Source organism: Microcaecilia unicolor, chromosome 5 (genome assembly GCF_901765095.1).
Source record: "Microcaecilia unicolor chromosome 5, aMicUni1.1, whole genome shotgun sequence".
NCBI classification, from domain to species: domain Eukaryota; kingdom Metazoa; phylum Chordata; class Amphibia; order Gymnophiona; family Siphonopidae; genus Microcaecilia; species Microcaecilia unicolor.
In genome coordinates, this window is record NC_044035.1 from 179,622,554 (window position 1) to 179,642,965 (window position 20,412).

Sequence of the window (20,412 nt, forward strand, 5' to 3'; positions counted from 1 at the left end):
GGGAGACATGTGGTAGGCTATTGTCCTCTCCAGAGTTATTCCCCTCCTGATGGAGGTCCCACTAGTCCTTGGGTGGGGCAGAGTGCATGGGGTATAGAGGAGAGGGGGGAGAATGTTGGGCTGTGGGAGGCAACTGCTTCTCCTTCCTCTTCCTCCTCATTGATGTCAGTGCCCATCTCCTCCTCACGCTCCCTCAGGGCTGGTGAGGTTGGCCCTGCAGCAGCAGTGGCTCCAGGGGGTGGGGCAGCTGGTGGCTGAGCTACAAAGGTGGGAAACAGAGATATTGGTTACAATCATGCTGTCTACCACCTTCGTAATTGAGGTGGCCATTGATGTTTGGGAGTTGAGCATGGGGGTTAGGGACCAACCTTTGCCTCTTGTTTAGACATTGGCACCTAGTGTCTGGCATAGACATGAGCAAGGAGAGGCTCATTGGGTACCAAAGTTTTCCTCACCTGTCTCAGCACATAGCTCAGCATATACCCCCTGGAGGAACTCTTGATCATGCTGCCTCATGTAGTGGCCTCTCTTGTGGAGGTTCTCCATCTGTATGGAGACAAGAGGTGGGGTGGTAAAGGAGACAGAGAAGGAGGTTGAGTGACATGTACCTGACATATTTTGCATATAGCTGTTTCACATGACATGTTTGAGGGATTGCTCCTCAAGGAAAGAGGTGGTAAAGTGGTTAGAATATTTGCTTTATCTTTCTGGGGTTTAGGATCTGAATTCTGTCACTGGCCCTTCTCCCCCCCCCCCCCCCCTTCAATCTGGATGCCTTTTGGACTTGGTTCTTCAGGGACACAAGTTTTCCCCTTGCCAGAGGGATTTCTTCTCAAGGTGGCAGAGTGGTTAGAATGCTTGCCTTTTCTTTTGTTGGGGTGGAGGGGGTTCAACCTGCATGCCTTTTGGACTTGGCTCCTCAGGGTTTCCTTTGCCAGGGGGATTGCACCTCAAGGAAGGAGGTGGCAGAGTGGTTAGAACACTTGGTTTATCTTTCTGGAGGTGAAGGGTTGCAATCATGTCACTGGTGCCTGCCCCCCACCCCCCAGCCCGCATGCCCTTTGGACTTGGCTCCTCAGGGACACAGGTTTCCCCTTGCCAGAGTGTTCAAGTCCTGTCAGTTCCTGTCACTGGTGCCTACCCCTTCCAACATGCATGCATGCATATATCCTGTCACTGATATTCCCCCCCCCCCCCCACCAGCATGCACCCTACACATCCTGCCCGACTGGCATCCGTATGTGTGTGTGGGGAATAACCCACTTGAATCATAAAATAACTAGTGCAGAGTACTTATACCTACATCCTTGTGCATGGAGGCTTTGGGGTTATAACTTGCACTGAATCTCTCCCAGGCCTTTCTATAACAAGGGTAAGCCCTTCAGTAGCCAGGCATCACAAAATATCTCCTCTCCTTATGCAGGAATAGTTTAACCAAGATTTTACTATCCTGGAAGGAGAAGTTGTGTTGTCTCCTTCTGGAAGGCATTTTGATGAATGTCCCCATGCACATTATATCATGACATTTTCTACATGCTGAAGTCAAATCAGTGCTGATCAGTTTACAAACAAGATGTAGACTTTTAGGTGTATTCTATATACTGCACAAAACAGGTTAGATGTATTCATTATACTGTGCAGAAACTTTCTCGGTGTATTCTGTAAACAGCGAACTGATTTGGGTGGACTAAAATTTAACATACTAAGCAGGATTCTATAAACACCACGCGGGCTTTAGAGAATCCCGCTCAGCACACTTAGTTGGCACCGTTTTTTTTAGGCACCATGTATAGAATGTAGCCCATTATGTGGAATGGAGCGAAGGAGGAATTTTTCTATGTCAGTGATCACGCTTTGTAAGCGCAGAGAATTTAGGGATATCACCCACTGCTTGACATCTCATACAATCCAGAATCACTGGTACTATCCTCTTGGATTATCCTGTAATTTGCAAAAGCAGTAGCATAAGGTCACTATGCCTAGAGAAGCACCGTGATTGTTACGTGGGGCTAATTTGCTGAAGGATACAGGAGACAAGTTGCAGATTGCCAAATCACCCCCACACTTAACCCTATCTGCCCAGTGGTGGAGTTGAGCAGAAGAAAAAGGCCACATATTGCAGCACAACTCTGACCTCTTAGCTGACGACACAGATCAACCTGATTGAGGAATGTATTCTGTTTGAGTGTCTTGGTCACCTTCCTTGAATGGGCATCGTGCTGAATACTTGAAGATGCTGGCACTTTATTATAGCCAGTTTGATTGCAAGGCTATTGGAACTTGATAATACCTAAGAAGTTGTTTTGTTGGTTGCCAATTTCAGACAAGCTATTGCTTAATTACTTTGTTACTGCATAAAAATAGCTTGTTCAACTGATATTGTATGTTATGCTGGGTGTGGGGGGGGGGGGGGGGGAGGGGACTGGGGGGGTTTGCTTTCTCCTATGGCCTGAATAGACAGAGGCCTTCTATGATTAGAGGGAAGGGAGTTGGGAAAGAGGTGTGGAGGGGGTATGGAATATGATGGGGAGCTCTCTATGGGTGAGGGGAATACATGGGGGATCCAAGTGGCTATAACTAGCACTAACCTATCATTCTGGGTTCTGGGCAGGTAGTGTTGCCTGTATTTAATGTGTGAGGTCTCTCTCTGTAAACAGTTATATTTTAAAGAAGTGGAGAGATTGCACATGGGTGTGGGATTCCTACAAGAGACCCATTTTAAACGTGCCCATGAGCGCTTACTAAGACACAAGGCACCAAAACAAATGGGGTTGGAATATTTATTTATTTTAACGCATTTATAATCTGCTCAATCCACAATGTTCTAGGCAGCTTATAATTAATACATACACAATAATCAAATGACAAAAGTAGAAAAAACAAAATAAACAGTTTCACAGCAACCACTAAATCTCCATCATGATCAAACCATTACAGGATCCACAGAATAATTCACAAACTGTCCCAAAGCCTTAGTTATCAAATAACTAAGTGCGGTCAGTGCTAGACTGGATATTGAATGGTAGGCCGTTTCTGGTGGCCGGTTTGTTTTTGACCAGTCTGACTTTAATCGGCCAAGCTGATATTCAGCATTCGCCGGTTAAAGTCAGATTGGCCAAAGATATCCCTGCTTTGCACGCAGCCAAATATGGCCACCCAAGTTACGCGGAAATCCGCCAAAAATAGGTGGATAGCTGATTATATCACCCAATATAACAGGCTATCCACTAGCTGTTAACTGGCAATATTCAGCAGGACATGGCTGGTCATATCCCACTGAATATCAACAGATGGCCAGTTAACTAGCTAACCGGCCAGGTGCCGATCCTGGCTGGTTAAATTCCTTTGAATATTGGGGCGATAGTTTTTAGCTCCTATTTAAACTTATCTAATGATGTCATCATTCTCGTATTTACAGGCAAATCATGCCACAGTTTTGGCTCCCATACTTTAAAAGTTGACTTACAATATTCATCCAATTTGATCATCCTTAAAGATGGTACATCTAACAAATTGGCATAGATAGAATAGTTTTTGAACGTTCTTTATGTCCCACTATAAAGGAGATAATTAAAGATAGGCAAGGCAGATACATTTTGCCGAAGGCTGAGCTTGATCATACATTATACACCTTCCTTAATGTTTATGCTCCTAACACAGAGCAGAGATTTTTTTTTTTTTTAATGAGGAAATGGACATATTACTTTGTGATAAGGTGGAGGATCGTTTAATCATGGAGGGAGATTTTAATCTAATGCTTGACTCTGTCAGGACTGCTGGACATACTTAGATTAATATGAAACCAGCTTCTGATAACTCCCCCCTCCCTCAGGAAGCACTGGGGATGGCAAATGGACCAAATGCTGCCCAGCTGCCTGCTAGCCCTTTTGTTTTTCAGTTACCCCTGATTAACATACCTGTGTCCTCTCTGGGCATCTAGGAGCAGGGCTCTCTGTGAGAACAATGAAAGCCAGACAGAGAGACTCCAAAACTGGGGACTTCGAAGAGTAGAACCTGTGAAAATGGTCACCTTCCTTGCATCAGGAAAGTAAACTGGAGTTTGTAAAGGAAAGAGCTGACAAACAAAGGCTGGGAAGAAAGGAAGTTGTTTGATCCCTCTCTGTTCCTGTTGGATATATATATGAAGCAGAGCACATGGCTCTGCTCTAGCCCTTCTTTCTTTCCTTCTCTACACACACACATCTTCAGCCACCAGAGCCCCTGGCCTCCCTACTGCAAAGCTTTCTCTTTCAGAGCACATGGCTGTGCTTTCTTAGGCTCTTACTCTTTCTCTGCACACACACACCTTCAGCCCTACCTCAAGGCTTCTCTCTTTCTCTGCACCCCCCCCCCCCACCCTCCTCTCATTGATTCCCATCTAAACCCCCACACACAGATACAGCATCGTAATATTTACCTGTACTAAGTGCTGTGAGCCTATATATGTAAATACAATATATTTTCTATATATATCCAAACCCGTGTGGATTGTGTATTCTTTGGAAACCCACTGCCTCTGTGAACTGGACCCGGGACCATACTAGACAACGAATGCTGACATATTGGGGGCTCCGTCTCAGGTTTCCAAGAGGATCTCCAGCTGGGTAAGAATTTTTTTTTTTTTTGCTTTCTACATGTTTGGATATGTTCTTCTAGGCTTGTTAGGGTGGATGGAAAGTTCAATTAATTTAATGCTGTGTTTGGGCTGCTCAGAAAAGACTGATAGATCTTCCAACTTTGTATTGGAAGGGGTACCAAGTGGAACAGTCCCACATTTTAATACACTACATATCTTTCTTTGATAATCACTTAAGTTTCTGTCAATTTGAACTATTTATCTGACCAGTCTCTGGCCTGGTGAAAGTCAGCTCAGCCTGACAGGAACTGACAGTTGGCATATCTAATCTTTTAACACCTGCCTTGCTTAATCTATATTCATTCTGAACTGTCTCTCCAGTCCCTCTTCTCTATAAAAGAGGGCTTTTCCAACTCCAAAAGCCACACAGAGCTAGTGGATGAAATTCCTGCAAGAACACCTAAAAGAAATCCAGACCACTGTACTGGCAAACACAGAAAAGTCTAGGGATTATCTACAGGAGGTGCAGGCCAAAGATTCTGAATTACGACCACTCAAAGTAGGGAGTAAGGTCATGCTCCTAAACCCTAGACCAAACCTCCCCTTTGGCACAGCAAAGTGGGATGGACCATACTTGGTTACAGATACCTTAGGCCCAAGCCTATATCAGATCCTAAGGTCAGACAACCAACGATGTTGGAAACACATCACTCAGTTGAAACCATATGGATAATAAGTGGTTACCAGTTTCTGTTCACCTGAATACAGCACAGATGACTGATTCTGGAAGACAGCACAGAAAGCTGCCCTCCAAACAAAAAGGTGTTTGAAGAATGGTAACTATAGTAGCCACTCATGATGTATAGTATCTGTATAGTTGAAGACTCCCATACACGTATCCAATAGGGATAATAAAAAAAAAGCAGCAAATCAGGAATCATATAGCAAGGATTAAGGACCATATGGAGTGAGAATGTAGAGGCTATATGCAAAGTCTTCCAATATATCAGGAGGCATAAACCCCCAAGGGTACAGAAAGCCAATTTATATCAACTGAGAGGGAAGGTGGGATGGCAGTTCCTATCTTTAGGTACTATTATATTGCAGCCTAGTATGCTGGGCTGGCAAAGGGATCACTAGAAAAGTTGGGTTCGGTTGGAACAGGGTCTCCTAGTGGATATACAACTGTGGAGCTACCGTGGCCTCCCTCGAAGGAATCAGCTTGGCACTGAATATCCGGGTTTAACGCCGGACCCTTTATTCTTGCTCTTGACTTTGCAGCATATTGACTTTACAATGAATAGATAAAAATAAAACAAAACATAGAAAAGAAAATAAGATACCACTTTTTTATTGGACTAATTTAATACATTTTTTGATTAGCTTTTGAAGGTAACCTTTCTTCTTCAGATCAGAAATAAGCAAATGTTGACAAATATCAGAATATATAAGTGAAACACAAAAGCATTCCAATGAAAGTCTCACAGGAAGAGGGTGGAGTGGGTTTGGTGAGAGACAGGGAGAGATGAATGGCTGATAAGAGCATGACAAAGCTGAATAATTTTTTATGGTTTATAATGGGATAGAAAACCTGGATCTTTGTTAAGTGTTGTCTGGTGGGTGTAAAAATATTTCATCATCTTGACTTTAAAAGTCTTACATTTCTGGATTGGCTTAAAGTTACCTTTTAGTATTCTCACCCTAAAATCATTGATGCAGTGTTCTAGTTTTGTAAAGTGCTGTCCCATAGAGGTGACATCCTGGTTGGCATTGTGATGTTTCATATAATGTCTATGTAGATTAAATCTCATCTTTAGCATCTGGCTTGTTTCTTCAATATAGCACCCATCTTCACACTTTTTAAACTGAATGATATATACCATATATGAGCATGTTAAGGATCCCCTTGTGCTGAATGTTTTTCCCATGTGAATGACTGTCGGATCCTGTGAAATGTGTGACTTTAAAATAAATGTAGCCTAATTAGTGTTTGACCTGCAAGATCTTGGTGAAGAATATCAACTAGGTGGAAAAGATAAGAATTCCAAATCATATGATCTGGAAAAAAATATTGTTGGGTCAGTATTCAGCCACAGTCAGCATTTTTTAAAATGCCAGTTGTGGTGGTCAAAAATATTCAGATATTCAGTATTAGTATCCAGAGAGATGCCAATGTGGTTAGTGGTGGAATTTATCTGGATAACAGAGTGAATATTCGGATACATTCCAGGACCACCCTTGTACCCATATTCCACCCCAGCAGTGTCCTGATACTGCTGAGGTGGTCCTCAAGGATGTTCAGAGGTACTATTTGGATAGTGTCTCTGAATGTTGTGGTCAGGGTCACTTAAGTAGATCCTGATAAGTGCTTTTGAATATTAAGCCATACATTTTTTTAAATTTACTTATCATATTTAATACAAAATCTTCTGTATTCTCCACAAAGTAATGCATTCTGGCATTTCATATTACCTTTCCAGTCTTGATTCCCTCATCCTCCCTACAGTCCACATATTTCCAATATGTATACCACTTCCGCCCATCTCTACCCATTGCTTAGAATGCACACTCTATCTTGCTTGTTTGTGTTTAGAATGCACAAGACAATCCTGCTTTTTACATTTTGATTCCTACCTTTGGAACTCTCTTTTCCCACAACTAAGATGTGAGATCAATCATTCTTGATTTGAGAACACTTTAAAAACCTATCATGATTGGCTTATAATGATGCTTGATGATTACAGTTACTTTGAAATTTGAGAACCTGATTCTTTCTACTATTCTTTCAATTTTTACTACTTTTTTGTCCCTTTTCTCTCTCCTCTCTAAGCACTTGGTGATATTGTAATTTTGTCTTTTTCTCTACCCATTTATTTTGTTAACCACCTTGAGACAATTCTATGACTTGGGTGCCTCAATTTAGGCACACCGATGCCTGCAGTGAGAGCCTATTCTCTAATAAAATGGGTGATCACATTCTGTTGTAGAATATTAGTGTAACATGGTATCAGCCTGCCTTATGTAGAACAGTAGTCTAGCGGTTAGTGCAGTAGCCTGAGAACCTGGGAACTGGCTTTTAATTCCTACTGCAGCTCCCTGTGACTCTAGGCAAGTCATTTAACCCTCCATTGCCCCAGGTACAAAATAATATCTGTATATAATATATAAACCCCTTTGATTGTAACCACAGAAAGGTGATATATCAAGTCCATCCCCTATCATTTACACCATACACCTGACATAACTGCAGCAATATAAATGCAGCAGGGATGAGCGCGATTTACAGTATTCTGTAAGTTACACATGTAGGTGTGTGACACACCTGGGTACCACACATGCTCTGCCCTTGTGTACACTCCTTTGCATTTACACATTACACCACTTATGTGCACCGTTACAAAATAGCACTTTGGTACCCTGCTGGAATTTACATATGTAAATACTGGCATTTTGTAACTCTACGCCCACAAGGAGCACATAAATGCAGGTACCCAGTTATAGAATTGCCCTTCTTATATCCAAAATTCATCTGAAAGGTAGTCTATCAAGAAATAAAACTACAACTAAACTAAAAGTAAATAAAATAAGTGAATGTCATATTATCTGGCAGATAGCTTCCCAGATAACCCAAGAATCTGCTGATGAAAATATCTGCTTACCCAAAGAACAGAAAAGTGTAGGTCAATCTTACTAGCATTCAAGTGGCACAACTTCCAGATGAAACTAAGACATTAAACTGACACTGGCATCAATCAATCAATCCAATAATAAGCAAGATTTCACATTTCACAGCATCAGGATTCAAAAAGTTTGTCATCCCTAAACCTGGCTATCCAGAGAGGAATGGTCTGATTTTGTTTTTTTCTTTTAAGCACCTGTTTCTTACCATTGTCACACACAGGATGCAAGGCAAGATGTAACATTTTGTTTGACTCAGTTCAGCAACTCTTATGTTCTTAATATCCTTATGTTTTGTATTCTGAAGAATCTGTAGTGCTGTACAGTCATGCTGTCCAATGCAGCTCTGTATTTTGTTTTCTCAGTACGGTCCACTTTGTTCTAACATGTGGAAGCACTTCAGCAACTTTTTCCAGGAATTCCCTTTAAATATTAAATAGTCTACAAAAGCAGAACATGTCTTCAAAGGTTAAAAAAGAATTGTGTTCTGCTTTTGTGGGCTGCCTTATTTTATCTGCAGAACTCTGGTTTTCTCTTCTGGACTTCCTTTAAAATATTAGTCCAGACTGCTAAACTTTCATCCACAGATGGCCATGTGCTAATCCAGACTTTTATAGGACAGCACTTAAAGATGGCACTGAAACCTTAACAGAAACAGCTGGCTTTTTTCTGTTGATAGGTGGGATAATGGGGTGGGGTACTGAGGACATGGTCGACCACTATTGTGCCCAACATTGCATCAGCAATTAGAGAGCTTGGGGGTGGGGCTACAGCTTGGTTTGTTTGGCCCCAGAGGTGTTCCGCTGCTTCTGCAGGAGGTAAATTTCAAGATGTAATTAAGGATGTTTTTCCATTTCCTTGTTTAGGATCCCCATGAGCTTGTCTGCCACAACTGAAAGAGGAAAATAAGTTGGTTTACATAATTAATATCCAATAATTTTTGATTACATTTGTTGTGAACTTGTCATTTACTATATCAGGTTATGCTGGATACTCTATATTAGGACATGATTGAAAGCGGCCATTATTGCAGTGACCAGATTCAAAACAATGGTTTCTAAACTGTAGGCATTCAAAAGGACTGCAAACTGGTATGTTGCTTTAAGTGGAATTCCATTCTTAAAATGTAAGGTTGATTGTTCCTAAGGTAGGAGAGAAAGTACAGTGGTGGAAATAAGTATTTGATCCCTTGCTGATTTTGTAAGTTTGCCCACTGACAAAGACATGAGCAGCCCATAATTGAAGGGTAGGTTATTGGTAACAGTGAGAGATAGCACATCACAAATTAAATCCGGAAAATCACATTGTGGAAAGTATATGAATTTATTTGCATTCTGCAGAGGGAAATAAGTATTTGACCCCCCACCAACCAGTAAGAGATCTGGCCCCTACAGACCAGGTAGATGCTCCAAATCAACTCGTTACCTGCATGACAGACAGCTGTCGGCAATGGTCACCTGTATGAAAGACACCTGTCCACAGACTCAGTGAATCAGTCAGACTCTAACCTCTACAAAATGGCCAAGAGCAAGGAGCTGTCTAAGGATGTCAGGGACAAGATCATACACCTGCACAAGGCTGGAATGGGCTACAAACCATCAGTAAGACGCTGGGCGAGAAGGAGACAACTGTTGGTGCCATAGTAAGAAAATGGAAGAAGTACAAAATGACTGTCAATCGACAAAGATCTGGGGCTCCACGCAAAATCTCACCTCGTGGGGTATCCTTGATCATGAGGAAGGTTAGAAATCAGCCTACAACTACAAGGGGGGAACTTGTCAATGATCTCAAGGCAGCTGGGACCACTGTCACCACGAAAACCATTGGTAACACATTACGACATAACGGATTGCAATCCTGCAGTGCCCGCAAGGTCCCCCTGCTCCGGAAGGCACATGTGATGGCCCGTCTGAAGTTTGCCAGTGAACACCTGGATGATGCCGAGAGTGATTGGGAGAAGGTGCTGTGGTCAGATGAGACAAAAATTGAGCTCTTTGGCATGAACTCAACTCGCCGTGTTTGGAGGAAGAGAAATGCTGCCTATGACCCAAAGAACACCGTCCCCACTGTCAAGCATGGAGGTGGAAATGTTATGTTTTGGGGGTATTTCTCTGCTAAGGGCACAGGACTACTTCACCGCATCAATGGGAGAATGGATGGGGCCATGTACCGTACAATTCTGAGTGACAACCTCCTTCCCTCCGCCAGGGCCTTAAAAATGGGTCGTGGCTGGGTCTTCCAGCACGACAATGACCCAAAACATACAGCCAAGGCAACAAAGGAGTGGCTCAGGAAGAAGCACATTAGGGTCATGGAGTGGCCTAGCCAGTCACCAGACCTTAATCCCATTGAAAACTTATGGAGGGAGCTGAAGCTGCGAGTTGCCAAGCGACAGCCCAGAACTCTTAATGATTTAGAGATGATCTGCAAAGAGGAGTGGACCAAAATTCCTCCTGACATGTGTGCAAACCTCATCATCAACTACACAAGACGTCTGACCGCTGTGCTTGCCAACAAGGGTTTTGCCACCAAGTATTAGGTCTTGTTTGCCAGAGGGATTAAATACTTATTTCCCTCTGCAGAATGCAAATAAATTCATATACTTTCCACAATGTGATTTTCCGGATTTAATTTGTGATGTGCTATCTCTCACTGTTACCAATAACCTACCCTTCAATTATGGGCTGCTCATGTCTTTGTCAGTGGGCAAACTTACAAAATCAGCAAGGGATCAAATACTTATTTCCACCACTGTATACCCCTGAACTGAAGGGTTTTAATTTGAGCCTTAAAGTGAACTCTTTATTAATGCTGGCAGCAACCCTCAAGAATCCCACGTAACAATTCTCTAAACGTAAGCAGCATTTTTTTGCTTTGTGAGAAAGGGCAGGAACTAGTGAGGGATTACAGATACATAGAGGAGCATGGATAGGATATTAGGGAAAGAGATTATAAACATAAACATAATGAGGTGAAGAAAGAAGCTGCTAGTAGGGGCATATGAACTACTCGGAAAGGAGTTCCATGTTATGGAGAATAGAGGCACAGAGGCATTTTTCTATGATCAGGATTTCTGCAGAGGGAGGAAAGGAGAGTGTGCTCATATTGGAACAGTGGGGATATTTTAAAACAGTGGACTTGGGGAGAGTGAGAATGGGAACTAGACTGACACAAGAGGTACATTTCCTTTATGAGAGTTCCAAGGAAGTGATATTAGGTGACCAGAGAGGCTGCCCTGGCTGGCCAGATTTAAACCTGCCATTTGAGTTCCTACATTTCGCCAGTCAGGTTACATTGCTAGTGTTGAAAAAACAAAGTTACTTACTTGTAGAAGATGTTCTCCAATGAGAAGACATAAATCCTCACTCATGTGAAGTGATATCACTGATTGAGCCTAGCTTGGGAAGCACTACTCCAGCTATTCTTTCTAGAAGGTTTTTGAGCAGGCACACCATGCATGCATACCTTTTCCACCTGCTGCTGTTGTGTGGGATTTCCTCAGTTCATTATAGGTGTAGAGGAATGCAACTCCATGGGGAGGTCAATGGGTTGAGTGGATTTATATCCTGCTGTTCTTGGAGAATACTTGCTATAAGTAAGTAACTTGTTTTCTCCAAGGACAAGCAAAACTGATAAATCCTCACTCATGGGACTCCATAGCTACAGACTGCCTTTAACAGAAAAAAGGGAATAGAACAATTGGCATCACAACAGGCAGGCACCCATGCATTTCTGTGGCAATGAGCCTTATAATTTTATTCCTTTTTTTTAAGGTAGCTGGGAACTGAAAGTAATGGGCCTAGGGGCGATGAAGTTGGATTCTAAGCCCTAAACAGATTCTGGAGGACTATCTCGCCAAACCCTACTATCTCATCGGGAGTCCTGCAGTAGGCAATAATGTGATGTGAATGTGCAGATAGATGTCTTAATCACAGCCCTGCCAATCTCGTCTATGGAGGCAGACCTCAAGTGTGCTACTGCCACAGCCATAGCTCTGACATTCTGAGCCAGGTCATGACTCTCAACTCATCCCAGCATAGGGATAAGTGAAGTCTACCAACCAATGATCGGCATCACACTCCCTCGACATCAAAAAGGACTAATCCTTCCTCTTCTTTGGACAGAAATTAGACGATGATTGTTCTACTTATGCTTGATGTCAAGGGTGATCGAGACACTCGATATCGATGCATCTCCAGCATCTGATGCAACTCCTGAACCCACTGAGATCAATGCTTCTGATGCCGATGGACTAGTCTTATCACTGAAAAGCTTCTCCTATTGCTTTTCTCTACCACAAAGCCCTCTCTGACACCTGTGAGACCCAGGCACTGCTTGCAGCAAGAATGGATAAGCAGAAAAATACAGCGGAGTCGACAAAATGGCCCCACAGGAGGCTCTTGAATAAACTAGAAGGGCTGAAGATAGGACCCGAAGTGGTGAACTGGATTAGGAACTGGTTGACGGGCAGACACCAGAGGGTGGTGGTAAATGGAGTTCGCTCGGAGGAGGGAAAGGTGAGTAGTGGAGTGCCTCAGGGATCGGTGCTGGGGCCCATTCTGTTCAATATATTTGTGAGTGACATTGCCGAAGGGTTACAAGGTAAAGTTTGCCTTTTTGCGGATGACACCAAGATTTGCAACAGAGTGGACACCCCGGAGGGAGTGGAAAACATGAAAAAAGATCTGAAGAAGCTGGAAAAATGGTCTAACATTTGGCAATTAAAATTCAAAGCGAAGAAATGCAAAGTGATGCACTTAGGGAGTAGAAATCCAAGGGAGGCGTATGTGTTAGGTGGGGAGAGCCTGATAGACACGGACGGGGAGAGGGATCTTGGGGTGATAGTATCTGAGGACTTGAAGGCGATGAAACAGTGCGACAAGGCGGTGGCCGTAGCGAGAAGGTTGCTAGGCTGTATAGAGAGAGGTGTGACCAGCAGAAGAAAGGAGGTTTTAATGCCCCTGTATAAGACGTTGGTGAGGCCCCACCTGGAGTATTGTGTTCAGTTTTGGAGGCCGTACCTTGCGAAGGATATTAAAAAAATGGAAGCGGTGCAAAGAAAAGCTACGAGGATGGTATGGGAATTGCGTTCCAAGACGTATGAAGAGAGACTTGCTGACCTGAACATGTATACTCTGGAGGAAAGGAGGAACAGGGGTGATATGATACAGACGTTCAAATATTTGAAAGGTATTAATCCGCAAACGAATCTTTTCCGGAGATGGGAAGGCGGTAGAACGAGAGGACATGAAATGAGATTGAAGGGGGGCAGACTCAGGAAAGATGTCAGGAAGTATTTCTTCACAGAGAGGGTGGTGAACGCTTGGAATGCCCTCCCGCGGGAGGTGGTGGAGATGAAAACGGTAACGGAATTCAAACATGCGTGGGATAGGCATAAAGGAATTCTGTGCAGAAGGAATGGATCCACAGAAGCTTAGCTGAAATTGGGTGGCGGGGGGAAGAGGGGTTGGTGGTTGGAGGCTAGGATAGGGGAGGGGAGACTTATACGGGGTCTGTGCCAGAGCCGGTGATGGGAGGCGGGACTGGTAGTTGGGAGGCGGGAAATACTGCTGGACAGACTTATACGGTCTGTGCCCTGAAAAAGACAGGTACAAATCAAGGTAAGGTATACACATATGAGTTTATCGTGGGCAGACTAGATGGACCGTGCAGGTCTTTTTCTGCCGTCATCTACTATGTTACTATGTTATTAGCAATTACTCAATCTGACTCAATTGCTAATAAAGTTCTCCAGCCATTTTGATGACTCCACTGTATTTTACAGCTTGCTTGCTTGTTTGTGGAGTTTGGACTCTTGCTTGTTTTCCACCAAGAATGGATATCCATAAAGGATATAGTCCATTGCACTGGGAACAACATTTAAGCCACTGGGGGGCTTTGTTTTGGTACATATTGTCCAGAAAAATAGCTGTAGCAAAAGCAAATGACTGTAAGGTGACAAAAATAACTTGGATGGGAGCAAACAGCCTCTATTTGGCCTGAATTGTGCTAACATGGGAAAAGAAATAAAACTTTATGTCAGACCTGTGAGTTCTTGTACCAAGTAGAGTGCTGCCGAGCCTGGTACTCGGACCAGGTTCTGCTTGGCGGCTGGACAACCCTGGGTTTCACCTGTGCTGACCGACGTTCCCCAGAGGTTGAACCCCTAGGTGCGGGCAGCCTGCAGGGCTTACGAGATGGAGCAGGAAGCAGGGTGATGAATGTGATGGCCAGACAGGCAGCAGGCAAGAGAGTGATCCAAGTACAGGCAGAGTCAGTAGGCAGGCAGCAGGTCAAGAGAGTAATCCAGGTACAGGGAAGGTCAGGAGGCAGGCAGCAGACACAAGAGTAATCCAGGTACAGGCAAGGTCAGTAGGCAGGCAGCAGACACAAGAGTAATCCAGATAAAGGCAGAGTCAGTAGGCATGCAGCAGACACAAGAGTAATCTGGATACAGGCTAAGTCAGCAATGAAGAACAAAGTAGAGGAGAAGCACACTACTGAGCAAGTAACACCTACCAAAGTAGAAGCCGAAGCAAGGAGTCTAGGGAGAGCTCAGCTGAAAAAGTGCTGGCGTCTGACATCAGCAGGGAGAAGGGGCACAGCCACAGGACAAGAGCATGGGAAGGAGGAACCGGAAGACCAATAGGAGAGAAGCAAGGGAAGCCAGGCAGAGGAAGAGCAGACCAAGGTGGGTGGAAGCAAAGCAATCAAGGAGCCTGCAGCCAGAGAAGAACTACACACACATGGCTCAGGGCTGTGCCAGTCAAGTGTGCGTGTTGACGGGACCCTGTGCAGCCCGAGGATGCTGCTTGCGTTGAGGTAGGGGACATAACACTTTAAAACAGATGAAAAGCCTCCCTAAGAATACTAAGAGGGGATAAATGAAAACCAATCTGTGTGACAGCAACAGAACTTACCTGACAAAGCTCAAATTGAATTGAGAGCTCAGGTGACTGTGATACTAAAACAGGTCTGATCAGATCTGTGGACAAGAGAAAACTGAGGAGATCCCACATTACAGTGGCTGTTGAGGAAATGGCGTGCATACGCAGTGTGCTCGCTCAAAAGCTTTCGAATCCAGAAAGAATAGTTAGTAATGGTTCCCACATTGAGTTCTGATGGTGATTTGACCCCCTCCTCCCCCCTCAATGAGCGAGGATTTATCAGTCCTGCTTGTCCTCTAGGAATCAATGCTATCTTGTTAATTTTCTCTCCTAATTCAGGCCTGCCTAGATTTGACTGGTTAAGCAGCTAAATTTAGCTAGTTAGCTCAATTAATTTTCAAAGGCTTTGATGCTATATTCTTACTTAGCCAACTAAATCCCCTTGAAGTTTAATTTTTAGCATTCAGATCAGTTGACTTGTTTACCTCTGAAGGATACCTATAGCCCAGTAGAATTCACTGATATTCTATTAAAGTCACGAACCATTAGATTTTCAGGATATCCCTAATATGTGAAGCAAAACCCTAAAGGAATCAGGTGAAAAATAGTTTTTACTACAATCATACTATAACAATAAAATTTAATATAATTTTTTAGTGCTTAGACCCAAGTGACAGGATCTGGGAGGGCTCACTTTGTGCTATTTATCTTTTGTATTTGAACTTTTTACAATTTATCAGCCTAAAGATGGATTGAAATACAGCTGGTGTTGGAGATGAGGAAGCTGATGAGCAAGTTGATGGATATGGTTCACTAAGTTTGAACAACAGTTGACCTTATAATACTGGACATTCATATTGGTGGTGATTGGACATTGCAATAATAGTGAAGAACCAGAGGACAGCATTAGTCCCGGAAAGATGTTCGGCACATTTGTACTATTTATGGACAAAAATACATTTTAAGTTACATCATCCTCAACAGGATATGGACAATATTTATTACTATTTATAGGTTGTTTTCTATTAACTATGTGATCACTGTATGGTAGATGATCTTCTGTTGATGCCACTTGGGTATGAGCACTGAAAAATTATATTAAATTTTATTGTTACAGTATGATTGTAGTAAAAACATATTTTTCACCTGATTCCTTTAGGGTTTTGTTAGTCATTGTGATTTGGTAAGGAATTGGATTATTGAATTATTGTCCACAATTGTTATTAGTCATGCATATTGTCACATATATTGTTAATATGTGTGAGACAGATTTGCATGCATAATATCTCCACTGTATGTAAATCTCTCATGCATATTTATTAGGAATATTCTGAAAATAGGACCTGTCTGTGGCCCTCTAGGGCTGGAAGTGAATATAAGTGTTATAGTCTGCCTCCTGCTTGCCAAAGAGTCAGCAACTCCACCATAATACATAATGGTACATGGATTTTGTGTGGCTCCTTGTTTTTGCTTGCTGCCAGACAGTGCCAACCCATTGATATTCAAAAAGTACTGTTAGTAATATTGCAAGTGTCCAGTTGCAAGCAGGAGAGAGAACTAGGCAGAGCAAGGAGACACTATTGATTTACAGAATAAGACAGAGGGATCAATCTTCAAAAGGTCTAGCTAGCTAATTTGTGGTAACTGATGAGCACAACCCAAGATCTCAACTCTAGACCAAGTGTCAGCTTGCTCTATCTGCTACAGTACTCTGGCACAGGGCCACCGGGGGGAGGGAGGGGGGGTGGCGACAAAATTCCCCAGACCTGGCCTCCAAGGGGGGCCCAGCATCAGGGTCTCTCTCTCTCCTGATGGGATCCAGGTGATCGCATCCCGACAGGAGCAGGAGAGAGAGAAAACTCCGGTGCCAGGCCCCCCTTTGAGGCTGGGGAGGACCAGACACAGCAGGGCTACGGGCCAGGGCTTCTGGTATGACTGGCGGGGGTCCCCCCAGGCCCCACCAGGAGGAGAAGTCTTCCTCCAGTGCTGTTCTTCACTCTGCCACATTGCCTGTCAACTAGTGGCTGCTTTTCCCCTCAGGCTGTGCATGCTCAGTTTTGAAACTGAGCATGCACGATGTGAGAGAAAAAGCAGCCGCAGGGCAGGTAATGCAGTGAAGAGTAGCACTGGAGGAAGACTTCTTCTGCTGCTGGGGCCTCGGGATCCCTAAAAGCCAAAGTATTTGGAGCTTGTGCAGGGGGAGGGGGGCAGCAGCAGTGATCCTAGGGGGCGGCAGTGGTGGCAATCCTGGGGGGAGGGGGACAGCGGCAGCTCTGGCACTGCTGTGAATGTTTTAAATGGGATGAAACTACCAAGATGATGACATAGAAGAGAGGAGTCAGTCTCATGCAACAGTATACTACCTCCAGCAGAGGGACGCACTTCAGGAGCATAGTCTCGACACTGATTGATTAACACCTGTAGGTCTTCAGGACAGTCTTCAGGAAGAGGTTCCTTGTATTCTTCCTGGGTAACCTTCTGAAAGATCTGTTCTGTAGTTAAACCTGCAAGAGCAGCAGACCTAGTTGCATGCACACTTTGATGATAAAGGATGGGCATGCATCAGCAAAACTTGCGGAACTCTTGCATTATTACACAACTACCAAACAGTGGGATTTGAGTGTTCAAAATAATACTTGACTGAACATTAACACTCAAATTAAGGAAGCACAACTTATTCAAAATGCTATCAATGATTCATACATTCAACAAACATCTTCTTTAAAAAACTAATTACAAAAAAAGGAGAAATAAGATAGTATTTAAATTTGCTGTCATTAATGTGCTTTGTGCAAAACAAAAGCTTATTTCATTACTGGTCATTAAACAAACTCAATTGATCACAAAAATGCAAAGGAATAAGTTGTGCTACCCCCAAAATATTTTAGGTATATAAATCGTGTCCAAATCACCAAAACATCCCTGTATAAGGCATTCCATTTGAATATAATTCCATATCATTTAAAGCATACTTCAGAGTGTCAATGTTCAGTAGAGTATACTTTGTGCATTATCAAATGAAAAATGATGTTAAATTCTGTTTAAAGCTCATTAAATTTCAAGTTACATAGGGTCTCCCTTTTAGATTCCCCACTAAATATACATGCCCTATTTACAAAGACCAACATTTTGGAAGTAAGGAGTCTCTTTCAGAGATTGCCTTGATGGACTGTGCCTGTGAGGGTAATAGAAATCCACTAGTGTTCTAGAAGTTCTAGGACAGAAAGTATTTTAAAAAATGCTAGCTACCACCAACTGAGTTAAAGCCCAATATTCCGCACTTCTGTTGCATAGAGGCTGGTACTCAGTGCTTTTTTTGTAGAAAAAAAGGTGCCGGAACTCATTATTTGCGGGGCCACCACATATGGCCCCAGCCCTATGATAGCCACACCCACATTAGCCACACCCCTTATACCAGCCATGGCGCATATAAACAGACATCATTGAAAATATTATACTAGTATAGAAGAAAAAAAAACATGATTTTTTTAAATTATAAATAATTTCTGTAAGCTGTTACAGCTCCAGTATACCCAGTGCAAAATAAGACAGCAGATGTAAATTCTCAAATTGGACATATTTCAAACACTAAAATGAAAATAAAATTATTTTTTCTACCTTTGTTGTTTGGTGACTTTGTTTTTCTATCCATATTGGTCCCAGTCTCTGATTCTGCTGCTCTCTATCTGTTCTCTTAACTCCATTTCTAGGGCTTCCTTTCCATTTATTTCTTTCCTTTCCTCCTTCTTCATTTCTTGCCCTGCATCCATAAACAAAAGCTGTGTCCTCCTCCATGGAATTGACTGGAGGAGGTATAACGTGGATCCAGATTTTGCCTATTTTCTCCATCCATGTGCAGTTTTTCTCCTTTTCCCTTTCTCTCATCTCCATCCATGTGCATCTTCTTCTTTTTTCTTTCCTACCCTCCATCCATGTCCAGCACTTCTCCTCTCTCCTCCCCTCCATCCATGTCCAGCACTTCTCCTCTCTCTTCCCTCCCCTGTATCCATATAAAGCAATAATTCTCTCTCCCCTCTCCTCCATCCAAGTCCAGCATTTCTCCTCTCTCCCTGCCAACCCCTCCATCCATCCATGTCCAGCAATTCTCTCTATCTCCTGCTCTCCCTCTCCATCCATTTCCAGCATTCCTCCTCTCTTTCCTGCCCTCCCATCCATGTGCATCTCCTTCCTCTCTTCCCTCCCCTCCATCCATGTCCAGCATGTCTCCTCTCTCCCCTGCCCTCCCATGTCCAGCGATTCTCCTCTGTCCCGTCCTCTCCTGCTATCCATGTCCAGCGATTCTTCTCTTCCCCCTGCCATCCATGTCCAGCGATACTCTCTTCCCTGCCCTCCCCTCCCATCCATGTCTAGCGATACTCTCATCCCTGCCCTCCCCTCCCATCCATGTCCAGCAATTCTCTCTTCTCATTCCTGCCCTCCCTTCCCATCGATGTCCAGCAGTTCTCTCTTTTCTTCCTTGCCCTCCCCTCCCATGTCCAGCAATTCTCTCTTCCCTTCCCTCCCCTCCCATGTCCAGCAATTCTCTCTTCCCTTCCCTCCCATGTCCAGCAATTTTCTGTTCCCTTCCCTGCCCTCCCCTCCCATGTCCAGCAATTCTGTTCCCATCCCTGCCCTCCCTCTCTGTTCCCTGCCCTCCCCTCCCCTCCCAGCAATGTCCAGCAATTCTCCGTTCCCTGCCCTCCCAGCGATGTCCACCAATTCTCCGTTCCCTCCCCTCCCAGCGATGTCCAGCAATTCTCCGTTCCCTGCCCTCCCAGCAATGTCCACCAATTCTCTGTTTCCTCCCCTCCCAGCGATGTCCAGCAATTCTACGTTCCCTGCCCTCCCCTCCCAGCAATGTCCACCAATTCTCCGTTCCCTCCCCTTCCAGCGATGTCCAGCAATTCTCCGTTCCCTGTCCTGCCCTCCCAGCAATGTCCACCAATTCTGTTTCCTCCCCTCCCAGCGATGTCCAGCAATTCTCCGTTCCCTGCCCTCCCCTTCCAGCAATGTCCACCAATTCTCTGTTCCCTCCCCTCCCAGCGATGTCCAGCAATTCTCCGTTCCCTGCCCTCCCCTCTCCCATGTCCAGCAATTCTCAGACTCACTCAGCAGCGTGAACGGTGCAGGCAGCGATTGAAAGAGGCTGTCAGCGTTGGAGCTTCCCTCTGCGAGTCCTGCCTATGCGGAAACAGGAAGTTGTAACAACGTAGGCGGAACTCGCAGAGGGAAGCTCCGACACTGACAGCCTCTTTCAATCGCTGCCTGCAC

At 43.9% G+C, this 20,412-nt stretch overlaps 2 protein-coding genes across 6 annotated transcripts in view; both read right to left on the reverse strand.

Annotated features, from left to right (window-relative positions):
* The window catches only part of RFWD3 (ring finger and WD repeat domain 3), a 188,734-nt gene extending 180,205 nt beyond the window's left edge, over positions 1-8,529 (reverse strand). The window contains 1 exon segment of the mRNA XM_030203630.1: positions 8,463-8,529. Within this exon segment, the coding sequence (XP_030059490.1) occupies positions 8,463-8,499 (37 nt within the window). The 5' untranslated portion in view covers positions 8,500-8,529.
* A 76-nt stretch (positions 8,530-8,605) lies between these two features.
* MLKL (mixed lineage kinase domain like pseudokinase) overlaps positions 8,606-20,412 on the reverse strand; it is a 190,597-nt gene continuing 178,790 nt past the window's right edge. For 4 of the 5 annotated variants that reach the window (XM_030203626.1, XM_030203625.1, XM_030203628.1 and 1 more), the window contains exons 10-11: positions 17,505-17,645; positions 8,606-9,146 (exon numbers count right to left, since the gene is read on the reverse strand). In XM_030203626.1, the coding sequence (XP_030059486.1) occupies positions 9,091-9,146; positions 17,505-17,645 (197 nt within the window). In that variant the 3' untranslated portion in view covers positions 8,606-9,090. The remainder of the gene's footprint in view (positions 9,147-17,504; positions 17,646-20,412) is intronic. The other variant, XM_030203629.1, reaches the window with a different exon arrangement.